Source organism: Chionomys nivalis, chromosome 1, assembly GCF_950005125.1.
Source record: "Chionomys nivalis chromosome 1, mChiNiv1.1, whole genome shotgun sequence".
NCBI classification, from domain to species: Eukaryota; Metazoa; Chordata; class Mammalia; order Rodentia; family Cricetidae; genus Chionomys; species Chionomys nivalis.
This window is the reverse complement of record NC_080086.1, coordinates 23,536,379-23,562,855: the sequence shown is the minus strand read 5'-3', so window position 1 is coordinate 23,562,855 and position 26,477 is coordinate 23,536,379. Positions and strand designations below refer to the sequence as shown.

General features: G+C 47.4%; 1 protein-coding gene across 1 annotated transcript in view; it reads left to right on the top strand.

Moving 5' to 3' along the window:
• Positions 1-26,477, top strand: part of Cracr2a (calcium release activated channel regulator 2A) — a 66,456-nt gene that overhangs the window by 18,644 nt on the left and 21,335 nt on the right. Inside the window, exons 5-11 of the mRNA XM_057775197.1 lie at positions 2,852-2,942; positions 6,548-6,643; positions 8,597-8,784; positions 12,876-12,947; positions 14,591-14,636; positions 16,505-16,611; positions 19,721-20,054. Coding sequence (XP_057631180.1) covers positions 2,852-2,942; positions 6,548-6,643; positions 8,597-8,784; positions 12,876-12,947; positions 14,591-14,636; positions 16,505-16,611; positions 19,721-20,054 — 934 coding nt within the window. The remainder of the gene's footprint in view (positions 1-2,851; positions 2,943-6,547; positions 6,644-8,596; positions 8,785-12,875; positions 12,948-14,590; positions 14,637-16,504; positions 16,612-19,720; positions 20,055-26,477) is intronic.

Genomic DNA, 26,477 nt, shown 5'->3' with positions numbered 1-26,477 from the left:
CAAAGGCGCAGACACCACGGGTCATCTCTTTGATTGCAGAACACGGTAGGCCTAGCTGGGCTGCTGCTCCACGCATGTGCAGATCTTTTGCAGGGTGTCTCTGGCTATCACAGCGCTGTGGAGCTCCCACAGATATGCACACTCCAGCTCTGCAGCTCCCTCTACACCCAGCCAGAGCCTCTGATGGACTTTACTGATGGGAGCTTTTAGCCACTAAACCTTTTCTTCACCTCCCAATGCCTCTGAGCTCTTCCAAACCTAGCCCTTTCATCCATGAACATAAGCACTCCCTCCTCTGCTTGTCCCATGGTTCCTAATCCTAATTACAAATATAAGTAATTCCATATGTTTATTAGACCATTGTGGTCCTGGATGCTTTTCACATTCACTTTCTCCTTGGTCCATCCTGACAATGCAAGAAAGAATGTTTAGGACAGGAGCTTCTTGAACACCAGAGCACTTGTTCAAGGTCACACTGAGGAGACAAGCCTGTTCTGGAATAAGGGTCCTCTGACCCTTGAACAGGCTTAATAATAGCCTGTTAAAAATAGCATCCTCATGTTCCCATCCCCTAGGGCTTGGTGTCTTCTGACCCAGGAAGATCATACTGTTATTTAGGCCTGCAGAAGTCTCCAGGAGACTGAAGTCCACAGGGTAGTCCAGATGGGTTCAGCATCACTGGTCCCCCTTGAGGTCCCAGGGCTTCTTGGCAGTAGAGCAAGAAGGGCTAGCATCGGGTACTAGTTAGAGACTGTCTGCTTTCACTTCATTTATCTTATAATGGTTGTAAAATAAGTTAATTCACGACAAGCAAACTGTCATGTGAGCATAAAAAAATCAAGAATATTAATTTAATCAAGCAAAGCTTAGAGCAAAATTAATATAATGCATTTAATGGTATCATAGAATTAATGCCCGGCATGGCTGTTAGGCATAGATGGTAAACAGCTTATAAGGACGACTCTAATTAGAATTGCTTTAGCAGAGCCAAACCAATTTTGAAGTTGCTCTCGCCCCACTTTGTTGGTCCTCTGGTATTTATATAGTTGCATTTTGCTGCCTGAAGTTTTTCTTGATGCTATTTGCCATCTAGTGCCTGGACTGTTTCAAGAGGGTAAAGATAGTTCAGGCAGGGCTGGAGAATAAAAAAATGTGTTTCTTTTGAACTGTGTCTATTCCTGACCTTGAGGTGTCCCTGTTTCACTATACGGTACTTTCCCACCGTGGTTTTCTTTCTGTTGTGACGGGTTAGCTGTGAGAACAAGTAACAAGCTCTTATACCTGTCATTTCTGAGAAGAAATGCTTTACTCTGCCCAGAGGAAACGTGACATTCCCGGATGCTGAGCAGATTCATAGACAGCCCTGGACTGTGAAACCTGGAGGGACTGGCGTCTTCTGCCAAACGTGCCCTGACACCACTGTGCAGTCGCTTCAAGTTTCTGGCTCTCAGGGGAGAGCTGTGAACTGGAATTCAGAGTCTGAGGGGATGACCCTGCCGTGGCTCTCATTCCAGTTCTCTGGTCTTTATCCAATGTGTGGTTTCTGAGGAGCAGGAATGACCCTGCTCAAAATGGCTCGTCCTCTCTGCTTAGTATGTCCATGTGGTGAAGCCCTCTCCCCCGGAAGAGGAAAGGGCAGCGACTGGACCATGGCAAAGCCTGGGGCAGTAGAGAAAGGCTGGCACTAGATCAGAGTCCCAAGTGGAAGTGGGATGTGAGGGTAAACTGATGGAGGAGGGCTCAAGGGAATAATTGTGGTCCCAACCTTTAAATTTTCCTTAGATGTCTCCTCAGTATTTTCTTAGAACTGGCAATGAGGGCTGTTTCCTCCATTAATAATACGCCCACCCATGAAGGTCAAAGTGGGCTTGCCGTCCTAGAGTTTAGAGTGGCAAGTGATGATTTATGTGTGTGCATTATATATTCAAAATGGTTCTTGAACACCAAACTGGAGTTCCTTTTACAAGAGGGGGAAAGCATGGGAGGTGGGAGCCAGAGAGAGAGAGTCTCACCGTATGGCCAGAGAAAAACTATGAAAATATGGTTACCATGGGCTGAAGGGTAGCTCTGTTGGTGAAGTGTTTGCCTTGAGAACATCAGGACCTACATTCCATCCCCAGAAACTGCATTTAAAAATAAAAAAGCCGGGCAGAGGGACATGTTCTTATCCCACTACCCATGTCCCGGGGGCTCTTAGAACGGGGAGAGGATGCTCAGAGGCAGAGCAGGAAAAGGTCACCTCATTGTCATCACCAGGCATTAATCAGAGCCATCTGTCTCCTACTGTGTATCTGTGGCCCCGTGCCTGTGATGGCAAGAGGCCACTGTCAAGGTGAAATCTTTGTGAGCGGCATGGACTTAAGCTCACAATTGCATGAGGGTCCTCTGTTGGTACAGTACCAGGGCTGATGTAGAGAAGCAGAGAATGCATCCACCGAGCAGTAAGGGAATCCCTCCAGGGTGTGATTTCAGACTGTCTAGCTGCAGAGGCATCAGGGGGAGTAGGGATGGGGAGTGCAGGAGGCCAGGCTCAGTTCTGGAGTAAAGCAGATTCCAGAAAGGGATCTGGGACAGCTTCCCTGTGGAGCGCATGGGTGGTCCTGCAGTGGTCTGGAAGACAGGAGAGGGCTCATGATGTCTTCTAGCATCTGCAGTTGGTGTGGCTGGTCTCTGTGCACTCAGCCTTGTCTGGTTAGTTAGCCTTAAAGGAACGATCCTGAAGCCTGGTCTGGCCTGACAGAGGCGGTCCTTCAGCCATCCGCAGCTCCAGGAACTCATTTCTAGGAACCATGACTGTAGGGTAGGTGGATCTTGGGAAGGACCCAGTCAGCTTCTCTTCTGTCACCTCTAGGAAAATTGCAGCTTATGATGAAGAAATCCAGCATCTCTATGAGGAGATGGAGCAGCAGATCAAAAGCGAACGGGAGCAGTTCCTTCTAAAAGTGAGTGTTGCCCTCTTGGCTCTGGTACTTGGGCATGGCTGCTTGGCCTGTAGACTCTGAACACCTTTCCCCACTAAGATCCCAGCACACTACCATGACCATCTTCTTCTGCCTTGATGTTCAAGCCACTTATCACCTTCAAGCAAAATATATAGTGAACTTGTTTATCTTCATCTCACAGTGTCTATTTCCTCCTACTAAGGTGTGAGTTTATTTGCTTGCTAACCTAGCCTCAGTTTCTAGAGCATTCCTGGACTGTAGGAGTTGCCCCATATTTGCTCAACCAATACATGAGCGAGCAGGTGACACATGGAGGTGTGGGTGGATGAACTGACAGAAAAGGAGAGAATGGAGGGAGGAACCGGGATGAGGATGGATGGATGGATGGATGGATGGATGGATGGATGGATGCGTGGGTGGGTGGATGGATGGATGGATGGACGGACGGACGGACGGACGGGCGGGCGGGCGGATGGGTGGATGGATGGATGGATGGATAGGTGTGTGGGTGGGTGGGTGGATGGATGGATGGACGGACGGACGGATGGGTGAATGGATGGACAGACAGATGAAGGAAGATAAGTGGATGGATTGTCGGTGCATGGATTGGAAAGAAAGAGAAGAAAGGGAGAGCAAGAAGGAAACAGGAAAGGAAGAGGAAGGAAGAAGTAAATGTGCAATGGATGGATTGCAGACCATACTTTTGCAGCCAAAGCAAACTGGACATTGGGTGTCACTCAGTTGAGCCCTGCACCTATATAGCAGGGTCATCAAAACACACCTGCTCATTTTGTTCTCTAAGCAACAGCCCCAAAGAAAACAGTCATTAGAGACCAGGTTGCCCACCATTTCTCTTTAGATAACTAGAAAATACAGTCACCAAGAAGAAACAGGCTACCATCCTCAGCACCGGGAGAGATAATGTAGAGATTGCACCCCCTGTTCCTACTGGACCCTGATCCTGGTACATCCCTGTTCCCAGTGTACCCTGGTTCTGTTACAGCCATGCTCCTGCCGTACCCCTGCTCCTAGGGCACCCTGGTTCCTAGGGCACTCCCTTTTCCTGACGTACCCCGTTCCTAATGTACCCCTGTTCTCCATGTGCTCCTATTCCCAGAGCATCCTACGCCTAGTGCACCCATGTTCCCAATGTACCCCTGTTCTGGTGCACCCCCGTTTCTGGTGAACTCCTGTTCCTAATGCACCCCTGTTACTAGACCGTTTTAGCCCTTGCTGTCATATTTGGAGGTGAGGACAGACAAAGTGAGGGCCCTCTCCTCTACTATGTCCAAGCTAAGCAAGATCAGTTTTGGTGTGTCCTATTTGAAAAAAAATGACAAAAATCCAGGAAACTCTATTCTCCGTCCTCCGTGAGTTCTCAGCGAAAGGCTGCTGGTTTTGGACGGCAGCCTCTGCTGCCTCTCAGCGCTAAGCCCAGGCTATTGTCTCGGGCTCTTCACTTGATCCAGATTTCAATTTTCCGCTGCTTTGGATTATCCACACTGCTGCTCCACTTGTAATCACAGATGCCATTCACACGGCAGGGAAATCAGAATGCCTTCCAGAAATATCTGGCCGGAGCCCATGGAGGCTTGCCAGTATTTCCAGACCACCCCTATTGTCCTTGGGTGCTTTAAACCCTTCGGACCATTCCAGTGTTCCGGGAAACTGGATGGGTATGTGGTCAACAGAATCCACACACGTTCATCAGCAGACCTAAAATAGCTTCCCACAGCAGCAAGTTCCCCATCTCTGCAATAGAACAGCCACCCTCTCCATCCCTGTGACAGGCTGCACAGAGGAGACAAGCGCTGAGGACATTTTGCCACCTTTGCCTGGGTCATAGCTGTAGCTAAGGTACACTTCCAGTGACAAAGGATGGACTCAGACAGGCATGGGGCCTGGGAGTGAGAAGAGGTTGCAGGAAAGAAATGAAGAAGTAGCATCATTTTAGATGATCTGGCTCTGGTCCTATGTCCCCTTCCAGCCTCTCCTTTCTCAGTTCTAAATATCCAGTCCAGAGAGCTCAGTGCTTGCATGTGAGCTTTTGCTGTGAACACGCAAACTTCAAGGGTGGCTTTGGCAGTGCCATTAAGCCATTAGGTACAGACCTTCACTGGTCCTGGAGTTAGGAGTAGGATACTGCCGTCTGTGACGTCATATATAAGGCCAGAGCCTCTGACCAGAGTTTGGATGCTGGTCATAGCCATATCAGTATATTTGACCATTAAAAACTACCCACTCATTTGCATCCTCCAGCTCCAGACTGGGAGATGCCTCTCAAAGGTGTCCCAGTAGGGTCAATGGCACACTCCCTGGGCCCTGTGGGAATGGGCGCATCAGCTTGGGATTTAGAAGCTGCTTTCTGTTCCAGCTGATTTCGTGAGTTGCTTGCTCTGTGAAAAGTAGCTGAGTGAACTAAGTTGATCCCTCACAGCTGATTTTCTTCAAACAAAGGTGAGGGCAGAAACTGAGTGGGCACCATGCACACTGTTACACGTGGTTCAGATGAGGATGGGCATAGGTCTTCCTGTATCTTCTCTGCTCATTGATCTGTTTGGATGTGAGCAGAGGAGCTAGCAGCATCACCAGAAGAGGCCCGAGCCCTTGAACAAAGGTGGCCAAAGGCTCGTGAGCTAGGAAGAACGTTTCCTGCCAGACATGGTAGCCAGGACCCCTGTAGTCACCCAACGTAGCACCTCATAGCTGGCTCCTCTGCCATGGGCTATCCTGGTGCCTTCAGTAGCTCCTGATGTGTTTTGTTTTTTCAGTTTATTCGACAGCTTGTCCCTACCTTGCCATAGACGGGGTGTGTCAGGAAGCAAAGGGCTGCTGGCATCTCTTCTGTTGAAATCCAGAAAAATGAAGCAAGTTAGATGAACAGTGCAGGGACTCAACCCCAAGTTTCCCAACTCAGAGCCTCAAAGCCTTCCGCCTGATCTGGCTCTGCCGGGAATGGCCTGCCTCTGAAACCCCATATTATCCATGACACTACGGCCAGACAGCATCACATCTGTACCCTCTGAACTTACTCTGTTTGTGTGGAGAAGCCCAGTCTAGGGCGGGATGGTAAGAGGATGTGGAATTCAGGATAGAGACATCATGAGGAATATGGCCCAGGAACCTTGAGTCTTGGTGGATGAGCAGTGAGCACTCAGATCCTCCAGGAGACAGGAGTAATGTGCTGTGCCCAGAGCTAGTATGGTTTAAGGAACCAATGACAATGTCCATTGTGAATTAGCATCTCCAAGTTGGAGGCCGCCTTAGACATTTATGGATGGGAGGTTGGCCAAGTAGTCAAACTCAGGCTCCTCCTCTCCTGTCCTGCTCCACCAATGGCTGTCCTCAGGTCATTGTTTAGGTGCAAAAGCTTGGTAAGGTACTGCTACCGGATGTGGCCACACTCACATTTTCCGGCCTATCTCTAAGCACTAACTTGGTCTCATGGGCCATCAGTGGTGGGGTAAGTGGGCCTCGGGTTTCAGGAGAAGGGCCTCAGACTGAAAAGATGGCCCAGATAATGAGGGTGTTCACGTGCATGCGTCCAAGGCTGTAAGCCAGATGTGCCGGTGTAGGACCCCCTGTCTTCTTTGTTGACTCGGCAGGACACAGAGAGGTTCCAAGCCCGCAGTCGGGAGCTGGAAAAGAAGCTGAGCGCCAAGGAGCAGGAGCTGGAGCGTCTCACCCAGAAGCAGAGCAGGGTAGGTTACTGCGCAGACTCCGTGGCCCCTAAGCGCGTCTAACTCACCTCCGCTTCTGCCCCACCCCCTCTTGTAGGTTTTTTAACTTGCCCCAAGAAGACTTGTGCATCTGTATGTGTCTTCCTTTAAAGTCTCCATACAGTGGATGTATCGACATATGTATGCAATCACACCACTGGGGAGACTGAGGCAGAAGGATTGTTGAGTTCCAGGACAGCCTTGTGGACAGCGTTCAAAGTACAGCCTGGGCTTTGTAGTGAGACCCTCTCTCAAAATGCTAAAAGTACTTTAAGCATTTTAAAATTTAAATTTAAAACAAAGTCACAGATGATCCCAGATAACGCCAGTTGTGTGTTTAACCTAGAAAAGTCCCCACGAGTCCCCCAACCCCCGTGGATCTGAGGACAGTTTCACATAAATATACCCAAAGGTAATTAAGGATGCTCAACCTTGAAGCTGGATTAGGTCTCCTGCAGAAGAAAGGAGGGATCCAAGGGAGTACAGAGTCACTTGTGAGACACTGATACTTAGGGGAAGTGCAGGCTTAGTTGTCCTCTTCGGCAAAGTTGTGTACAACCCCAGCTGGTAAAGTCTCTTCAAAAACTGCCCATGTGCCTGGACAGGGTCCATCCTCTGGAACACAGCCAGATGGAAACATCGGTCACTCCCTTCTCAATGCCTGAGCAGAGAAACAGACTGTGTGGCACACTCTGCAAGATGGCAGCTATGCCTGGAACTGAGGACACCAGGCTCATGGTACCAGGCTGCCAGGCCAAGTATCTTGCTCAGCAGCCTCCTCAGGAAAGCAAGAACTTGTGGAGGGAACAGAGGCCATGGTAGCACTGATTTCTAGTCTCAGTTTGCCTGGTCCTTGGAGAAACCCAGGCCTGACTAGACCCGGATACATGGTTTTCCTAGGAACAGAGACTATTTTTAGCAACAGGCAAACATAAGCTTGAAGATCCCCCTACTGAGGCTGGGGCTGCTGCCCTTGCTGATCGCTAAGCTTTAGGTCTAAGCCTCTTTCCTCTTTGTAGCAAGAGGCTGCAAACCCTGGGACCTGCCTGCTGCCTTTCCATCTCCGTCCACAGTCGTACCTTGTCTCGCTCCTCCTTTGCCTCCTCTCCGTTATGCATTAAATTCATAGCAATTACATTTATCCCTCAAATGAATGATTGCCACTCCATTTAATTACTGCATGCCTGCTGATAACACAGGAGTCTCATGAGAGGCTTACGACATTCCTTGTTGCTGCTCTTCTCCCCTCACCGGCTACATTCAGGAAACTAAATTTATTACGATCTATTTGCCTTGGTGTGTTGCTTCGTCTGGAGAGGGTTGGAAGCCCCACAAAACCTTTTCAGCAGCAGAGAAGAGCTGAAGTTATCAAAATGGACATTTTTAAGTTGCTTTAGGCATGCAAGGAAAGGCATGGGGTCTGTTTGACCTGGTTTGGTTGCTTCTTCAGAATCCCCAAGGTCCGTGGCACTCAAGCAAGTCTGTCTCTTAGATGAAGGAAACTGGGGTCCTGAAGTGGAGAGGAGAAAGGATATGGGCAAATTTCCTACTACCTGTGTTCACCACAGGGAAGGTGGGTTTATAATGAATAGTCACTTAATGTTCTCAGTTCCCATCAGGGACCAAGGCAAAGATACTGGCTTAGAGGGCAAAAGGGATTTAGATGAGGTCTCCTGCCCATGGTGCCTTCAGGAAGGAAGACACAGGTCATCTGTGAAATTTTCACTGCTAGCCATCCTATAGAACGAGGCCGCCCCAGGCCTATCCAGTAGTCGAGACCGGAAGGACAGAATGTGTTGTGAAGTTTGCTCCTGCCTGCAGAGTTGTCTCCTTGGGAGTGATGGGGAAGAAGAGTGCTAACTTGGGTTTGAGGGCAGTATGGAGCTGAGCCATCCCTGGCCTTGGTCATCCTTCCTCTCTGTCCCCTCTTTGTAGCTGGAAGGCCAGTGCACAGCTCTCCACAATGACAAACATGAAACCAAGGCTGAGAACACCAAGCTGAGACTCACTAACCAGGAGCTGGCCCGTGAGTTGGAGCGCACCTCGCGAGAACTCCAGGAGGCACAACAGCAGCTGGAGAGCCTGCAGAGAGAGGCCTGTGAGCTGCAGCAGGAGAAAGAGATGTGAGGCCAGCCCCCCTCCCCCCACCCCGCACTGCCAGCTGCTCTGTTCTGGGCTGGGGACCAGTATCTTTCTTTCCAAAAACCTGTTCCCTGGCCTGTGTGTGAAGTGGAGATTTAGGATCCTTATTCCCGGAGGTTCCATCCTCTCCCTCCTCTTCTCTCCTTCCTTTCTTCAACAGAGTCTCACTATGGTGTACAGATTGGCTTTGACCTTATCATTCTCCTGCCTCAGCTTCTTGAGTGTGTTCCTAGGTATGTCAAGGTGACAAACAGGGTTTGTCTTCAAGGCCCTGGTCTCCAGAAATGTGTTATCAGATAGAAAGACCAGCTACCCAAACATAAGGAGGCAGCCTGAGCAAAGACTGAAAGAGCAGAGGGCCCTTGATGCCCATGGAAGGCTAGAGACCAGGAGTGTAGATGGAGCTGCGGGTCTCTTCCTGCCACCCAGCTCCTGGCTGCCTGGCTAGCTTATGCCCTGAAATAACAACACACAAATTGTATTCATTTAAACACTGCTTGGCCCATTAGCTCTAGTCTCTTACTGGCTAACTCTCATATCTTGCTTTAACCCATATCTAATAATCTGTGTAGCACCACGAGGTGGTGTCTTACCAGGAAGATTCTAGTGTACATCCATCTTGGGCTGGAGCTTCATCGCGTCTGCCCTGGAGAGGAGAGGCATGGCGTCTAGCTCACTTCCCCTTCTTCTCAGCATTCTGTTCTGTCTACTCCACCTACCTAATTTTCTGACCTATCAGACCAAGCACTTTTCTTTATTGATTAACCAATGAAACAACAGATTGACAAATGACCTTCCCACATCACAGGAGCCTCAGGTGAATGGGAGTGGGGAGGCTCGTGAGGTCAGCTGACAATGTGAGCAGTATGTGAATCATGACTGGAACTCTGACTGAATCCCTAGCCACTTTTTTTTCTTGCAGTATTTCTCTGGGAAGACTGGGAACCCCATAGCTCTCAAAGTTTGGCTTCCTGTTCACTGTCTTTAGCACCCCACCATTGTGAAGCTAGACAGAGGCAGAGCCATGGCCGAGAGCAAATAGAGGGGCTCTTCATCTACAGCTGGAGAGGCTGATGCCAAAGCATCCCTTCACCTTTGAGGACATCAGACTTTTGAGAGCAAAGGACTCAGAGACCAGGCGAAGGGACTCTCTTATCTATTTGGCCACTTGTTTATCTACATACTCATTGATAGCTTCCCCTGACAAGTGACCATGGCAAATTATTCCATGCCAGGTATGGAATTTTGCCTTCGACGTGTCTCACCAAAGTCAGGAATTGGACCTCCTCTCTTTCAATCACACCGTGTCCTTACAGGGCTGGTGGACTGTCATTCTGATTGAAGGGACAAGCAAGGTGAAGCCCCAGATGTTAACTGTGACACATACCCCAGAGGATAATAAGCCTTCTGGACACACCCATTCCCAGCTCAGAGCAGGATCCACCTCACTCACTCCTCACATCTTCACCCATCGACACATCCATTCTGCCAGGGGTCACTGTGTGCTTGAAAGGCATCAAAGGTTCTGATTTCAGGGCATGGGATGATAGGCTGACCAGCATCAAGGCTCTGCACATCCTAAGTGCCTTTGTTCAGAATGAAAGCCTTCACTTTATCTGAGTGCCGGCAAGATTCTGGGACGTGAAGTGCATCCAAAATGCCCCCACGGTTTTGCTTCCGTGTAGAATCAGAGCCATTTGTGATGGACTGTCTGAATGAGAGGGACAAAATGTGTGTGGCCTGGGAATGTCATCCTAGTATCTCAAATTGTAAGATAAAAAAACGACTCCCAAGAAGCTGTCTTAGAACAAAACCCAGTCTCCCATGTCAGGGCTTTGGATTGCTAGTCAGGGGCACCATGCACTCCATCAAACAGGCCGAGTCAGTTCTTCCTGTCAGGAGCCAGGAGTACAGTATGGATACGGTGGACCCAGGAGAGCCTTCCCGCCAGAGAAGCCCGGGAGAGTGCAAGAGCTTGGACTGATTTTCTGAAGAACAGAGACTCAGACCAACACTAGCGACAGCACCATAAAGCTCCCAGTCAGAAAGATCACAGGCTCAGAGAAGCCACGCAGTCAGCTAAGATTAAGACAGGGTCTAAACTTCCTTCTCCCAGTGTTCCTGGGTGTGTTGTGGTGCCGTATTGCTTCAGAACTGCTGGGAGGGGAGAAGGAGGAGACAGGGAGTAAGTAGACTCAGCCATTTATCAGCAAGCATTGCAAATGGACAAAATTAATTTTCCCATGCTCTGAAAACATTGAAGGTAGGAAAACTAGATTTGGGGATGAGATAGAGAAAAAAAAAACCCTCAAGCTGTGAGATAACACAAAAATGAAGGCCAGCGGAAAAATTGTACCTCTGAGCTGATTTTTAATTAACTTTTATCTTGAAGATACAGTTTAAGACAAGATACAAAAGAATGACTCCCCAAGAGAAGTTTGTCTCCTCCCATGACCCCTTTCTCCTGTGGATCCTGGAGTCTGTTATGCGTGTGCAAATACATTCTCATACACACGGACACACACAAGCACACAATACATATAAATGCACATGCGTATGTACATGCACACACTCAAGCACACACTTATACACATGTACACACATAATGCATGCATACACATAAGTGCACATCCACAAGCACACACACACACACTCATACACACACACAAACGCTTTCCTTTAGAGACTGGCAGCCATCCAGACATACAGGTCTGTTTTGCCTTTTTTACTTAACAACATATTTTGTAGAATGTTCCATGGCTCATCTCTTTCCTAAAAGCAAAACCAACATCAGCTCTCTGTGGGAAATTATCAACTTCCCTCCAAGGACTGTAACAAAAGGCAGCTGGTCCTCTCTGTCCCAGTCTATCACCCAGGGAGAGGTGACCTCTAGCTCGGAGGGATTAAAAGATCAGCCAATCAAATATCTGAGAGCCACTGTTTAATGGTGCCCCTTGGTTAACACACAAAAGCTGTATAGCTGGATATATCTCTATGTGTGCATTTATGTGTATACCAATCACCATAGATACGTGTTCACTTGACAGACAGATGAGCATGTATTTGCATAGGCATGTTCTCTCTCTCTCTCTCTCTCTCTCTCTCTCTCTCTCTCTCTCTCTCTCTCTCTCTCTGTGTGTGTGTGTGTGTCTGTTGGGGCTGTACACAGAGGCAAAGAAGACCTAAATAGCATGAGACTTGTCAACTGCTTTTTCAGTCAAACATTGACGCCACAGACCTCAGCTCTGCAGTGAGTTCTTGCCCTCAGCAGGGGACAACTTCTCTGCTGTCCCTGCTAGGCAGGGGTAGGAACTGGGGAGGAGTGCCTGAGCTGGGCATAGGCCTCTTCAGCAGCTGGGACCCAGACAGGAGCAGGCAGGGATATATGTGTTGTGCTAACCAGAGCAGAGTCCCAGACAGGGGCTCAGGGACCCGGTTTGTATAATGGGAAATAGACTGTTTTCCCTTAAGTTGAAATTAAATATAATTGGTAATAAAATGCGAGGAATTCACATCTCTGCAGGAGCCGGCAGATTGGTGTTGCTCAATTAGGATTGTCTGAGGTGAACTTAGAATTTGATTCGGTCTGTTATGGTTGTCAAGTGACTTTGTAATTGTTCTGTAAAGAAGAAGAAAGGAAAGACGCAGATGACGCTTAGGGCTGAAGTTATCAGGCACTTGGTGGGAGTGTCCCCAGGCGGACATTAGAGAGGTGGCCGGGGGGGTGACTGTCCTTACAGCCCAGTGAGCACAGTCAGATGGGAAGTGACAAGTTTATCAGGCTGCTGGGTGCTTTCTGACAGAGAACCATACTGCTGTGGAAACAGGAACCCTGGGGCCTTGGTGGTGAGATGGCAGAGACACTTGGATATCGTGCAGAGGTTCAGAGCCCAGGAGCAAAGATGAGGCACAACCGCCCACTTCCGTCATCTTTCTCCCTCCCTCCCCATCTCCCTTCCTCACCTCCCTTCTCTCTCTGAAATGCTGCTGTTTGCGTGTACGATAGTAGCTGATCCCCCTCCTCCCTTCCCCGCGGCCTCCACTCACCTGGTGGTATCTCCCTCTTCCTCAGGGAAGTGTACCGAGTGACAGAGAGTCTGCAGCGGGAGAAGTCAGGCCTCCTGAAGCAGCTGGATTTCCTAAGGTGGGTCTCTCAGGGCCTTCTTCCCTGCCTGTACTCTGGAACAACACTGGTACCAAATGGAGTAGTACTTTCTCATCGGGACCACCAGCCCAAAAATAATGACACAGAGACTTATTATTAGTTATATAAGCTCAGCCTTAGCTTCGGCTTGTTTTGAACTGGTTTTTAGAACTTAAATTAATCCATATTTTTGAATCTACATGCTTCCACAAGGCCCATTACCTCATCTCTGTACTGCTCATTCTGCTTCCTCTGTCTGCCTACTGACCCCTCTTTCTTCTTTCCAGAGTTCTCTCTTTGATCAGAAGTCCCACCTATATGCTTCTGCCAAACCATCGGTCTTTCGACTTTTTATTACACCAATCACAGCAATACATTTTCACACAGTGTACGAACATCCCACAACAACCAAGAGTGCCCACCTTTCCCCCAGTCACCAGCATATGGGTTGGACTGCTGAGTGCTGCCTACTGGGGATATGTCCTTATCTCCTCGCATGCCCACCTTCCTCTATGGTCCATTTCTCTTTGTGTCAGGCTCTGCCTTATCCTTGGTGTCCCTGTGGGGCAGTGCATGATCCTTGGTTGAGAAGGAATAGGTCTGGATGTGCAGTTACTCTATGGCAAGTATACAGTCTCACTTCCAACAGAAGCATTGAGTCTGCCAGGACGTGGTGAATTCTGGAACCAACCAAGAGCATCTTGGTGTTAGAGAAATGAAATCCATGTCTGGCTGACTCTTCTCTCAGCCATGGAATGAGTAAATGAATCACACATAGGGCCACGAAAGGAGTTTCCCCAGCTTGGTATGGAAGGTAAGCCTGGACAATGGCAAAGTAAGCTGCTCATACCTGAAGAAGGCTCATGTTGGCTAAGTGGTGAGCTGGCGACCTGAATGAGTGTTTAGAAGGCCTTCAAGCTCAACCTTTCCTGGCTGTCATTGAAAACAATAAGACACACTGTGAGTGTTTCCTTTGAGAAAGATGGCATTGCAGGTCTCTTATCTCGGTTGTCATTCCTTGGGACAGCCTGAAATCTGATCCTGCAGGGCACAGCGCACTGAGCAAAGTGCTAGGCTCACAGTCACAGCCAGCAGATCTCTGCATTATGATCGCTAGTGCCTGACTCCTCCTGAGCCTGCTCGTCCCCTCCAGAAGTGAGGACTGGTTCGCGGCCGCCAGCACAAGCAGGTGCAGAATCACAGGCCTGATATGAGGGAGGGGGCCCTCCTTCTTGCATCACCGGAAGAGCCTTGCAGTTATTTGTGTCTAGTTTGCCTCACAAACAGCCCACATCCTGAGTGTGTTCACTCACTCACTCTGAACTTCCAGTAAACCTTCAGGAGCTCTCCACTTTCTACCCTCCCACTTGGTCTCCTGCTTCAGAAATAGCCTGGAGGAGTTCACTGAGCTTGCTCCCCGTTGCCAGCACCCATGTCTCTGACTCTGTGGATGTGCTGTGAGCTCCCAGTGCTCCTAGCTAAGGTTATCCCCACATCATCCTTGTTCCCAACTAGAGTTCTCAAATGGATCCATCCTCTCCTGGTCTGTTGGCTTTCACACTGACTGCCCATCTGGCTGGGTAATGGGATGCGAATGTCAACCGCAGACTCCATATTGAATAGTTTTCCCTTACTATCCACAGGGAAAGGAACAAGCATCTCCGGGACGAACGGGACATAAGTTTTCAGGTAATTGGTTTACCCACACTGTCTTGGGTATGGGGCAGAGTTAGACAAGGCCCAGAGACAACCTGGCCCATCATGCCACAACTGATCAAGAATGCCCTGATCCTTACGGCATGTTGGGTCCTTTCTATATGGGCAGGATGGAAGTATAAGATAATATGCAAGCAATAAAAAGGTAACCACACACGAATTTTCTATGAAGGGAAATGCCTTCCTCTTGGCACAATCAGACTCAAGTGTTTGGAAGAGCCACGCGTTTCTTGGATGCAAAAGTGACGGTTCCATCCGTGAGAATGCACAGTTGAAATGTCATTATCACCTGAAGTGAAAGGCTCAGTTTGTTCTTTCATTTAAATTTTTATCTCCTGATGAAAATCTCAGACTTCGCACTGTCGGAGAGCAAATTTACAGTGCACACATAGCTGTTTATACAGTTGATCTCACGTACATTTCCTTCTCTCTGTACCTGAGCACAGTGTTCCTTCCTCTCGGGAATGGTGTGACACCCACAGGGCTTCACCGGGCACGAGGAAGAGACTTTAGAATACTGCACCTCCTTCTCCACCTCCCTTTTAAGACAGGAGACACTGGCTTCCCTGAAGGGGCAGGGCGGCTCGAGAGGAATTCCTCATTGTGAGATTCTCATGCCATGAACTTGTGTGTCCTTGGAGAAGGAATTGGTTACCTTTGTCCATGATCCCAACTGTCACTGAAGGAAGGAGAGTTCCTGCCCTCATTCTCCCAGGTTGTAAGGATATTTGAGAGGGTGGTGTGTGCTGAGGCCTTGGCTGAGCCCATAAGGTCAGCAGCCTCTGAGGGCTGGTGTGCCTTGCCTCAGGCCCTGCCTGGCTTACGCTGCTGTCCTGTGAGGGTCCTTGTCATTCCACTTCCTCTTTGACATCACAGGCCAGTGGGCAACCGTCTCAGCTGCCCACGCGTGTGTACTGTCAGAGCAAGACTTAAGCCTACACTTGTTGGTCTGATAATGATTATAATTGTTTTGAAAGAAATACTAATTTTTTAAAACTCCCAACCAAATGCCTTCCTAAACCCTTCACCTCATTTCCCTTCACCTGCCCAACTCATTTTGTTTTGAAAGAGATGGGGTGGAGGGAAGAGCACCAGGAGGAAGTCAGAGAAAAGGGGTAGAGTCCAATTGATGCAGGATAGCCATTAAAGATTTGCCTGGAATCATTAAAGTCATGCCCTCAGGAGTGCTGGGGGCTCAGCACTTCCTCCTCTCATTATGAGTCGACAAAAGGAAGCCTGGGACAGCTGATTAAGGCAGAACTTGCCCTGTGATCTGACTCCAAGTGTCTCCTGGAGGAAGTCTGTCCCAGGTTCTGAGCCCGCCTCCACAAATGACTGCAGAGGTCTTGGGCTAGCGAGGGTGTGGTGGACAGAGTCCTGAGCTAGCTGCCCCTTTGGGTGGCTCCCTATCTCAATACCTCATGGGCTTTGGTGGGAAAGGGAGATTAGAGCCACAAGGAAGAATGTGGCTTAAAATATCAGGAGCTTTTGAACTGTACATATTTTCCTATGTAGTAAATGTCTTTGTCTTCTTTTTTGATCTCTTGCAAATTACCAGTGTCCCTGTGAAGAATAACCCCAAAGGCCCCAGGCACTCCACTCTGTATTCCCTCTTCTAAGTGGATTTCTGGAAAGGAGATGGGGAATCCTAGTTGTGGTGTGTGTGTGTTGGGGAGGAATACAGGGCAGTGGGTTACTGAACTGGATGCGGGGGAGTGGTGGTCAGGAAGCCTGCCCCGCCTCTCCCATTTAGAGTCCTGTCTAGAGCTTTCCCTCATTTCTGCTCAAGCATCAAGATGAATCCACAGGCATGGATCTCAGGGCATTTTGTGTTTCTGCAGAAAGATAAGGTGGCCAAAGCAAACACAGCTGTTTCCAAGGCAAGCAGGAAGCAGAGATCTGGCTCTGTGATCGGCAAATATGTGGACGGCAGGGAAATTCTCGGGAGGTAAGTCATCACCCACCATTCCTCCTTCCTCAGGTCAGTCATTTCACACCTTTTGGGAGCTGCCTCTGGGACTGCATCTACTGGTCTTTGAACTGTGGCCCTACTAGGGAGGCCTAGAATCCTGGAGGACATGGTCCTCTCTGTTGTGACATCCAAACTGGAGGGAGACTATTCAGAGCAAACCTGTAGGATGGACGCCATCTCAGCGGCTATCCTGCCCTGCTGACAGCCATTGATGGGAACTGCAGACCAACTGAGAAAGGAAGGAAGGAAGGAAGGAAGGAAGGAAGGAAGGAAGGAAGGAAGGAAGGAAGGAAGGAAGGAGAGGAAAAGGAGGAGGAAGAGAAGGTGATCAAGGAAGGAGTGACTAGACAGCGCTCCATTTCCTGGATTCACTTGTTTTCTCTGGAATATAATTATACTGACTGAGTTGAATTAAAATGTCATATAGAATCACCATTAGCTGAAACCCTTTAGAGAAAAAATTAAGGCTTGTGATTGACAGATCATTCCAACGATTCATGTTTAACTAACTCAAAGACAACATGCTATGTAGCTGTTGGAGGGCACGTGAATTGCGAAAAGGGTCACCCTACTGCTCATTCATACAGTTCCCTCCTCCTCTTTCAAGCAGGTACTCCATTCACACGAATGGGCACAGAGAGGTCAGGGCAGCCTTTCCCTCCATATCAGATTGAGGGAGAAGATGTGTAAAATCGCTTACAGAGACATACAAGCATGAACTGAAAAGATGCATAAAGTAAAAGTGACTTTGGGATGGAGATGGGCTGAGCAGGGAAACCCCTGGGTCAGATAATCATGAATTGTCCTGCAATAGCTCAATAATGAGGTACAATCTGGAGGCCAAATTTCTACTCTTGTGTTTGCCAGCCTGCTGGTTTCTCTGAACTGAATGGATTTCTAGATTGATTGATTTGACAGTCATTTGTAGATTACCTACTTTGCATCTGACATTCCTTCAGGCCTTGCGACTTTCCCACTCTTTCTCTCCACTAGCAAATGCTCATTTGATAGAGAGGTGTTGAGGAGTGGCCGCTATTTGTGAGGTCCAGTGCCAGTCACTGCAGCAGAGGTTTGCAAAATAGACCCTTTCCTCTTTCATGAGCTCACAGCCAAGCGGCAGAAATAGAGAATAATCCGCGAAACATCAAAGTGTGTGCTCTGAATTCCAATATCGATTTTGGCAAAAGCAGCTACTCTCTCTACTGCTGGCAGGAAGTGTTTGGTGGCAAAACAAAAATGAGCTTAGACATGCTAAGCTGAAGCCATTATGGAATGTCAACAGCACTTGAGATGTTACCAAATAAAACACTTTTTCCAAGAAGAGCTTCATTTTAGAGCATGCTTAAATAGTTGTTTCTTTTTCTGGTAGAAGACTTTCAGGAAAATGTGTGTGTGTGTGTGTGTATGTGTGCTTACGTGTGTATGTACATGTTCATGTTGCATATCCAAGCAGCTAAGAATGGACAGGGATACAGTGCTGAGAACGAGATAATCAGATCACGGTCTCAATGGTATACAGATACAGAGGTGTGCTGAAGAGAAGCCAGTTGGCTTTTATTTAACCTGTTTCATAAGTAGAGAAAAGTGTTCAAATTTCTGTAAATCTTTTACTCTCTATCCAAACCAATTTACCCCCATTGAAAGTAAAGACTGTCTTAATTTGTCCTTCAGAATCATAGCTAGCTTCAGAAAGTGATGGGTTCACATTGGTTTTCTTTTTTCTTCCTATTATTGACCTTAGGAAGAACAAACACCAGAAGCCAGGGGCAAGGTCAATGACGCTTCTCTTTGTTCAGCACTGTTTCGGTGTCCCTTAATTCAGTTCCTTTCTCCATTTCTCCTTTGACCTTGTCACCTTGCTGGTTCATTTGCAATCCTTTTCACGCATTCGTGTGTGTGTGTGTGTGTGTGTGTGTGTGTGTGTGTGTGTGTGCCTGTGTATGTGTTCATAGACCATGCCTGTTTCCTTTGAAATACTCTCACCTTGAACTGTTCACCAAGACAGAGAAGGATCTCAGTGTTCTGGATACCTGTGCTGATTTTGCTCTCTAAACCCTTATAAAACACAGTCTGTGCCATATGCCCCAAATACAAGGGTTCCTTCCTCCTCCTCTTGTCCTCTGGGCTCGTAGCACCTAAATGCTTCCAGAAGCAAGTATATACTAAAGTAAAGGCCACCTGCTCCTCCCTCTATTTTAGGAAGTCAGAAAGGAAGAGGGGGATGCATGACCCAAGCCCATTTATAATGATCTGTCTCTGAGTCAGGGGACATCTGTCATGGGTAGGAGGAGGTCCCCCACAGCGACAGGACTCTGAGGGATGCTCCGTGCACAGGTGCTCTATGAGGGTGCCCTACGTGGGTGCGTCCTGTATGAGTGTGTGGTGTGTGGGTGCGCCCTGCATGGGTGTGTCCTGTATGAGTGTGTGCTGTGTAGGTGTGCCCTGTGTGAGAGTGCCCTGCGTGGGTGCATCCTGTATGAGTGTGCACTGTGTGGGTGTGCCCTGTGTGGGTGTGTGCTACTTGACTATTCCTCTCATGCATTCTCTTACATATGAACAGGCTAGGTGGGTGGACCCCGTTTTGTGATGAGGAAACAGAGGCATGAGGGGTCGATGTCCTTCCATAAGTCATGTAGTTGAAGAGGGCGTGTGGCGGGAACAGAGCCCGGCCACATTATTGTTCTCCTAGGGCACCCATCTCCAACCCTGTGCATCCCTTTCTTCATTCCCTTCTCCTTCATTGAACAAACCAGGCCATAAGAATATATGTGTGCTGTTTGCTGCATCAATCCTCTCTTAGTCCAGCACCACACGAGGACAGGGCCTTTAGTTTTAATTGATATTTGGTAATGATCTTCACCAGCATCTTCATCACTGGCATTGGTGGCGGCAGCACAGCAGCAGCAGCAGCAGGTGGCAGCCCTCATGAGGCTGTCAAATCCATGAGCTGAGTGATGGGTCTGTTGTCTCCTCTCCTTCCCCAGAGCTATTTCCAGTGCTGCCAGCAAGCAAGTATCTCTCCGCTTCCATATTGATATTTTATCATTTTCTCCTATGCATCTTCTTCCCGTCCCCGTTTTGATAGCCAGTCAGTGGAGGATGATGAAGCCTTCGGCATCCTGAGAAGGAGGAGCTCTGTGGGCCTGAGCGCCTATCTCCTGGCAGAGGAGGAGTCTGGAACTGGGGAACCAGGGACTGGGGTTCCACGTCGTCATGCACTCCGCAGAATCATCTCCATTGAGGAAGACCCCCTGCCTCAGCTCCTGGAAGGTGGCTTTGAGAAGCCACTGAACAAATGCCCAGAAGAAGAGGAGGTCTTTGACCAGGGGGCAGAAGGGCAAAGCGTGACAGCCCCCGCCTTGGAACTCATCCCTACGTCTCCCAGAGGGCAGCCTGTCGGAAAAGAAGCCCTCTACAAGGTGAGTTCCAGGCAACGCTACTGAGATCTGCCCCCTTACCTTTGAGCCCAGGAGCCCCAAAGGATACTTAGGGGCTGCAGTAGGCTTTGGGATTCATCATATTCTGTGTCCCAAAAGTCTTCTTCCCTTCCTTACACCTTTTCAGCTGAGCAGCAGAGAGACTCATTGGTTTCCATAACTTCCCTTGTTAACTTCTGTTCCCCCATATTTCACACGCTGTCTTTTATGGTCTTTTATCGCTGAAGCATTTATCGAACACGCCCCCTGGAGTCAGTGTGTGCTAAGACCCGTTATAAGTACTCATTTTGTACAGCTCTGTCGAGTGTGACGGCCATCCTCTTTCTGTTGATCTCAGCCGGCTGAGTCTCTTCCATTCCCCAGTGGTCCATGGACTCCTCCCTCAAGGTGTTTTTGCACTCCCCCCTCTCCTCATTGAGGTTTCCCTCTGAATTTTATAAGGAGAACAGTTCAAAGGTCATGACACTTGTTTTCTATTACCGAATGCTCTCCAGAACAGTGATCCCTCTTTGTCTTGTGGGACCTATGACCCTCTGTTGGTTTGTAATGTACACTTTGAAATAGGCCATGCAGTCCTTGGTCTTCACCCTGATCCTACAAAACATCTCTAGAAATTCCTTGGCAGTATGCAAGGGGCACCTCCCTTGGGCAGCCACCAGACAATGGGTTTCTATCTCTCCCTGCACTGTTTTCCAAATAAATCCTTTTAATATGGGGACCTGCGCTCACTTTCAGTGGGCACGGGTGGATCAATATCAAAGTCATCCAAATGTCACCTAGTAACACGACATGTGACCAAGAGGTCTGTAAGAGACAGGCCTAGAGGAGAAGGCTATGCTCCTGTGTGTTGAAGCCTGTCTTCGCCATGGTCTGATGGATGGGCTTGACAAGTGTTTCCCCCCACTGCCAGAAGGAAAGGTAGGAACCCAGAGGCGAGAAGCTGGGGCAGCCTGCTTCTCTGCTGGGCTCTTAGCCTTTGGAGCTGTGTGTTCTATAGCTGTCTGTCTGTCACAGAACACCCCAATGCCCCCAAGGTGCCTCAAAAGGCCATACTGCCATTTTGCTGCAACAACAGAGAGAACCTTGTGTGGAAGGCTGCCCCAAGGCAGACCTCCATGAGGCATAGGTGATGCCACTCTTCTGGAGAGAACCTGGTAATAGGAATCAAGGGTCATGACCTTTCAACCGGTACTTCTACTAGTGAAAAGTCAAGACTGTTAGTGCTGCCTAGAATAGAAGAACATAAAAAAAAGGCTACTAAAGGGATATAAATTATATTGCAATAATTTAGTAGAATGTTAATATCTGCTAAAAGAAATCACAATTCCAAAAAGGTCTTTAGTGATTCGGAGGGATTTGTATTGTTATTGATAACTAGGATGAACTAATATATATTTGTTTCTCAATTCTGTTTAAATAAAACAAATTCTCATATCTATAAAGGCTGAAAATGCATATAATGTGAATAGTGGCTGTCTCAGATCATAAAGAATTTTTACTTTTCTTCCTATAACTGTATATCTCCCGGACTTAACAATTAGAATATATCACTTTAAATTTTTAAATACCTATTTTATTTGCAATTGTATGTAGGCACATGTATGCCACAACACACGTGTAGATGTCAAAGGACAGTTTGTGGGAGTCTCTTCCCCTCTTCCACTCTGTGAGTCCCAGGGATAGAACTCGGGTTGTCAGCCCTGGTGGCAGGCGCTTTTATCGCTGAGCCATCCTGTCAGCCCAGAGTATACCATTGTCTGACTTGAGTTCTGGGTGTTATTGTTGCTCGTTTGTCTGTCATCTGTTTTGTGGTGTTGGGTACAGAAACTCGGGGCCCTGTAATGGGGACAAACCCTTTATGTCTTGAATACACCCTAACCCTTGCTTTTTAAGCATGTAGGAGGGAAAGAAAGATGACATCATATGTCCTGATGTGATAATCAGGCTTCCTGTACCTTGCCTGTCCCTCCAACTCATCTGTCTGTCCCCAAGAAAAGAGAGCAGGCTGAAGGACCTCCCTGCTCTTGTGGGTTAAGTTGCAATATGACCATTCATGGTCTCCTGTGTGAGTTCTTCCCAGGGAAGGGCAAGGTAGCCGTGGGGCTTAAGGCCAGGCAACCCTGAAATCACAGCCACAACCACTCTCTACCATTCCCTCCTTGGATGCCACATTCCCACCCCTTACCTGTTTCTGCTCGGCCACATTTTGTGTGAACAAATGACAGTTGGAAACACCTGGACAAAAGACAGGCAGACGGCCGTGCCCTGTGTCTTCGATGGATGAAGAAAATGGGGTGCAGGACATTGTTTTATTTTTATCTTACATTCTTGTAGTTGACTTCAAATTCTCCCCTGAAGTCCACTGTGGCTTTGTTCCGAAATTCAAGTGCTGCTCACATCAGCTGTGCTTTGTTATAGTGTTTGCTCACCAGATAAGCTAATTCCCTCAAATCCACTTTTAAATCCACCCAAAAGAGCCTCCCCCTCTGACCAGCCGCTTTGAGCGAAGCTTGAAGGTGAGGTAGTATTCTGGAAGGAATGGCTGCCTGTGGAGGCTGTCCCTAACTACCTCCTGCTCACTGTCTGTCCCAGAGAAAGTTCAGCCATCCCGGGTCACAGTTCAAGGCAGATGGTAGTTCAGTCCTGCTCTGTTCTCTGGGGCTCGATGAACAGAACAATGTGTGGTTACCTGTGGAGAATCCCCACTTCCTAACTGGAAGGGTGTCCTAGACTGGCTTCTGTTGCTATGATAAAATCACTGACCAAAACCAACTGAAAGGGAAGAAAGGGCTTATTTTATCTTATCACTTCCAGGTCACAGTCCGTCGCTGAAGGAAATCAGGACAAGAACTCAAGGCAGGAACTAAAACAAATACTATGAAGGAATTGCCGCTTTCTGGCTTTCTCTCCAGGGCTTACTTAGTTTGTTTTTGTATATGACCTAGGACTATCTGTTTAGGGGTGGTCCTATCCACAGTGGACTGGGCCCTCCCGTATCAGTCATCAGTTAAGAACATGCCCCTCAGTCTTGCTTATGCGCCAGTCTGATGGAGGCAGTTCTTCAGTGGTTCCTTTCTCAGATGATTCTAGACAAGAACTAGCAAGCACAAGAGTGGAAAATCACCATCTGGCTATCCGTGGCTGATGACCACATGATAATTGATATTGAAAAGATGATGCAAGGGTCATGTGCAGAGACTCAAGGGGTCTCCATTCCACCCAGAGACTATGCAGTGACTTCTCTTGGGGACACATGAACATTAACAACTTAGACAGGATACCTATGGCAGAGTAAATAAAGGATTCCAGTCAGTGAGAGAACTTGTGGGCTAGTTGGGGTTACTTACCAGAGCATGTGTGAAAAACTCAAAGGCAGCATTACCACCAACTAGCCTACCCCAACAAAGATGGTGACTCCAGAATGCTGTATCACTGGATCCGCCTGCACAACTTGCCGGCAATTCCTCCAGAGAGAACTCCAGAGAGTCTCCTCCCCAAGACTAGTTGTCTCTGTTTATGTAACCTTAAGGAGTCTGTGAATCTTGGAACTTTCAGAGCTTTTGAAGCCTCCTAAGTTTCTTGAGTCTTAGGAAGCTCCCTCCTCCCTCCTGGAGGGATGGTTCAAGTTAAAGGAAGAAGCTAAGCAATGGTACCCAACCCTGTGAAGGTTTTCTCTCTCTGTTCTCTACCTTCTAAAGACTACCTTGTGCTTCTCTGCTGCTGTGATTAATACCACGACCAAAAGTAACTTGCTTAGCCTGCTCTCCTGTAGCACCCAAGACCACCTGTTCAGGGAGGGGGCATCATTCACAAAGAACTGAGCCCTCTCAGTAGATGCTGAGAAAGCTTTCAACAAAATACATCATCCCTTCATGATAAAGGTCTTGGAGAGAGCAGAGGTACAAGAAACATACCTAAGCAGAATAAAGGCAATATACAACAAGCCAACAGCCAACATCAAACTAAATGGAGAAAAACTCAAAGTAATCTAACTGAAATCAGGAACAAGACAAAGTTGTCCACTCTCTCCATATCAATTCAATATAGTTCTTGAGGTCCTAGCTAGAGCAAGAACAAAAGGAGGTCAAGGGGATAGAAATCAGAAAAGAAGAAGTCAAACTCTCACTCTTTGCTGATGATATGATGGTTTATATAAGCAACCCCAAAAATTCTACCAAGGAACTTCTACAACTCATAAACACTTTCAGTAATGTAGCAGGATACTGGCACGAAATTTACCAACCCTTAGAGAGGCATGGCTTAGTCAAACTTTCGTTCATTGCTTAATTTTTATCACTGCTGGGTCCCGTGGGGGCGTGGCTAGGCAAGGCGTCTTTAGCTATTGTATGTACTTGATGCCCTCTCCTAAGAGTTATAACAAACTCTGTGGGATTCGACACTGGTTTATGGATATTTGCATGTGTAATTCTGCCTCCAACTAATTATAAGGCCAGGACCAAACCTTTTGATGTTTATGGAATGCTTGCATCCATCTAAGCATTTTCAGTGCTTTGCTTTAAATAAGCTACATTAACAGTAAAAAAAAATCAGTACTGGAATTGTACTTAAAAATTTTGGGGTGTTGGGGTTGTTTTTTGGTATTAATTTTTTTTTGATACTAAATTTTAAGTTATATTTGTGTGATTACTCGAATGTGCGAGAGCCTGGGTTTGAGTCCCTTGTTTTGGGGGTTTGGCAAGGATAGGATATCTCAGGTGAGGGGTATGGGGGGGTTGGCTGATGAAGCCTTGTGGAGTTGAATCTATGTCTATCAAACATGAAAAGTATGCCTTTGGGGCTTGGCAAGAGGCACAAAGCATTTGCACAGTCAGTACGGTTTATATATATGTCCCGGATCCATTGATTAATATGTTGTGGGGGTAATTATGAGGATAAATGACACTTGAATAGGAAGTCCAGCTACAAGGTAAGCTGACCTTCATGCCTTGATGGCTATGGTGAGTCACAGCATCCCGAAAATAAAAGATACCAACTGCCTGAGACCACAGTTATGTTGGGCATGGGCTGATTAGACCCGTACCATCGAGATGTCTTATTTAAGGGGAATGTATGGACGATAAAACATTTTATGGCCCTGAAGTAAGAACCAGATGCCTGGTAAAGTTCACATTAGTCACCCCCAAGTTAAAATGGGCCCGGAGCGAGAAGAGGGGCATAGGTGGGTGGGTTGTTGGTTTCACGGAGGATGGTAGATTAATAGACCAAATGGGGTAGGGGATAGTCGTATGGATGAGAAGAGTTTATGACTTAATGGTGTATGTAAGATGACGCAGGTGTGTCCTTGTACATTAATTTAGTAGTTGATAGTAATAGTCATGGTTGGTTGGAGTTATGTTGATTAAGAGTTGAATGTCTTATAGAATTGATGTATAGTACATGCTTATATGCTAGGGGAAAATAATTTAATGTACGATATACATAAATGTATTGTGTACTAAATAAATTTATGTACAGGAAGTAGTTTAAGCAGAATGTCAGCTTTGGGTATTGATGGTGGAGGGACAGTCCTTCCTTCCTGATATCCCGAGAAAAAGATTTTTTTCATTACTGGTTTACAAGACCAGGGTAATATTTATACTATCGGGACATTTAATCTAGATCTAGGATGTTGTTTTCGATTATGCCTGCGATTGGTATGAAGATTACAATAATAGCGAAGTAGGCGATTGAAGCTGTTTGTCCGATTGTGATGAATGGGTATTCGACTGGTTGACCCCCGATTCATGTGAGGATGAGGAGGTCAGCTACTAGGATTCAGTATATTGTTTGTGTGATTGGGCGGAAGGTGAGTGCTCGTTGTTTTGAGGTGTGGAGGAATGGTATGAGTGCTAAGATTAGGATAGAGAGGATTAGGGCTAGTACACCACCTAGTTTGTTAGGGATGGATCGTAGGATGGCGTAGGCAAAAAGGAAATACCGTTCTGGTTTAATGTGTGGTGGAGTGTTGAGTGGATTTGCAGGAGTGTAATTATCAGGGTCTCCGAGAATATCTGGGAAAAATAAAACCAAAATTATGAAAGCTATTAATAGAATGAGGACTCCTAAAAAGTCTTTGATTGTGTAGTATGGGTGGAATGGAATTTTATCTGCATCTGAGTTTAGTCCGGTTGGGTTATTGGATCCTGTATCATGTAGGAATAACAGATTAACTAATACAGGGGCGGTGATAATGAAAGGTAAAATGAAGTGGAAAGCAAAGAATCATGTAAGAGTGGCTTTGTCTACTGAGAATCCCCCTCAGATTCATTCTACCAGGGTTGCGCCGATGTAGGGGATGGCTGATAGAAGGTTTGTAATCATTGTGGCACCTCAGAAGGATATTTGCCCTTATGGTAGGACGTAGCCTATGAATGCTGTTGCTATTACAGCGAATAGTAAAATAAT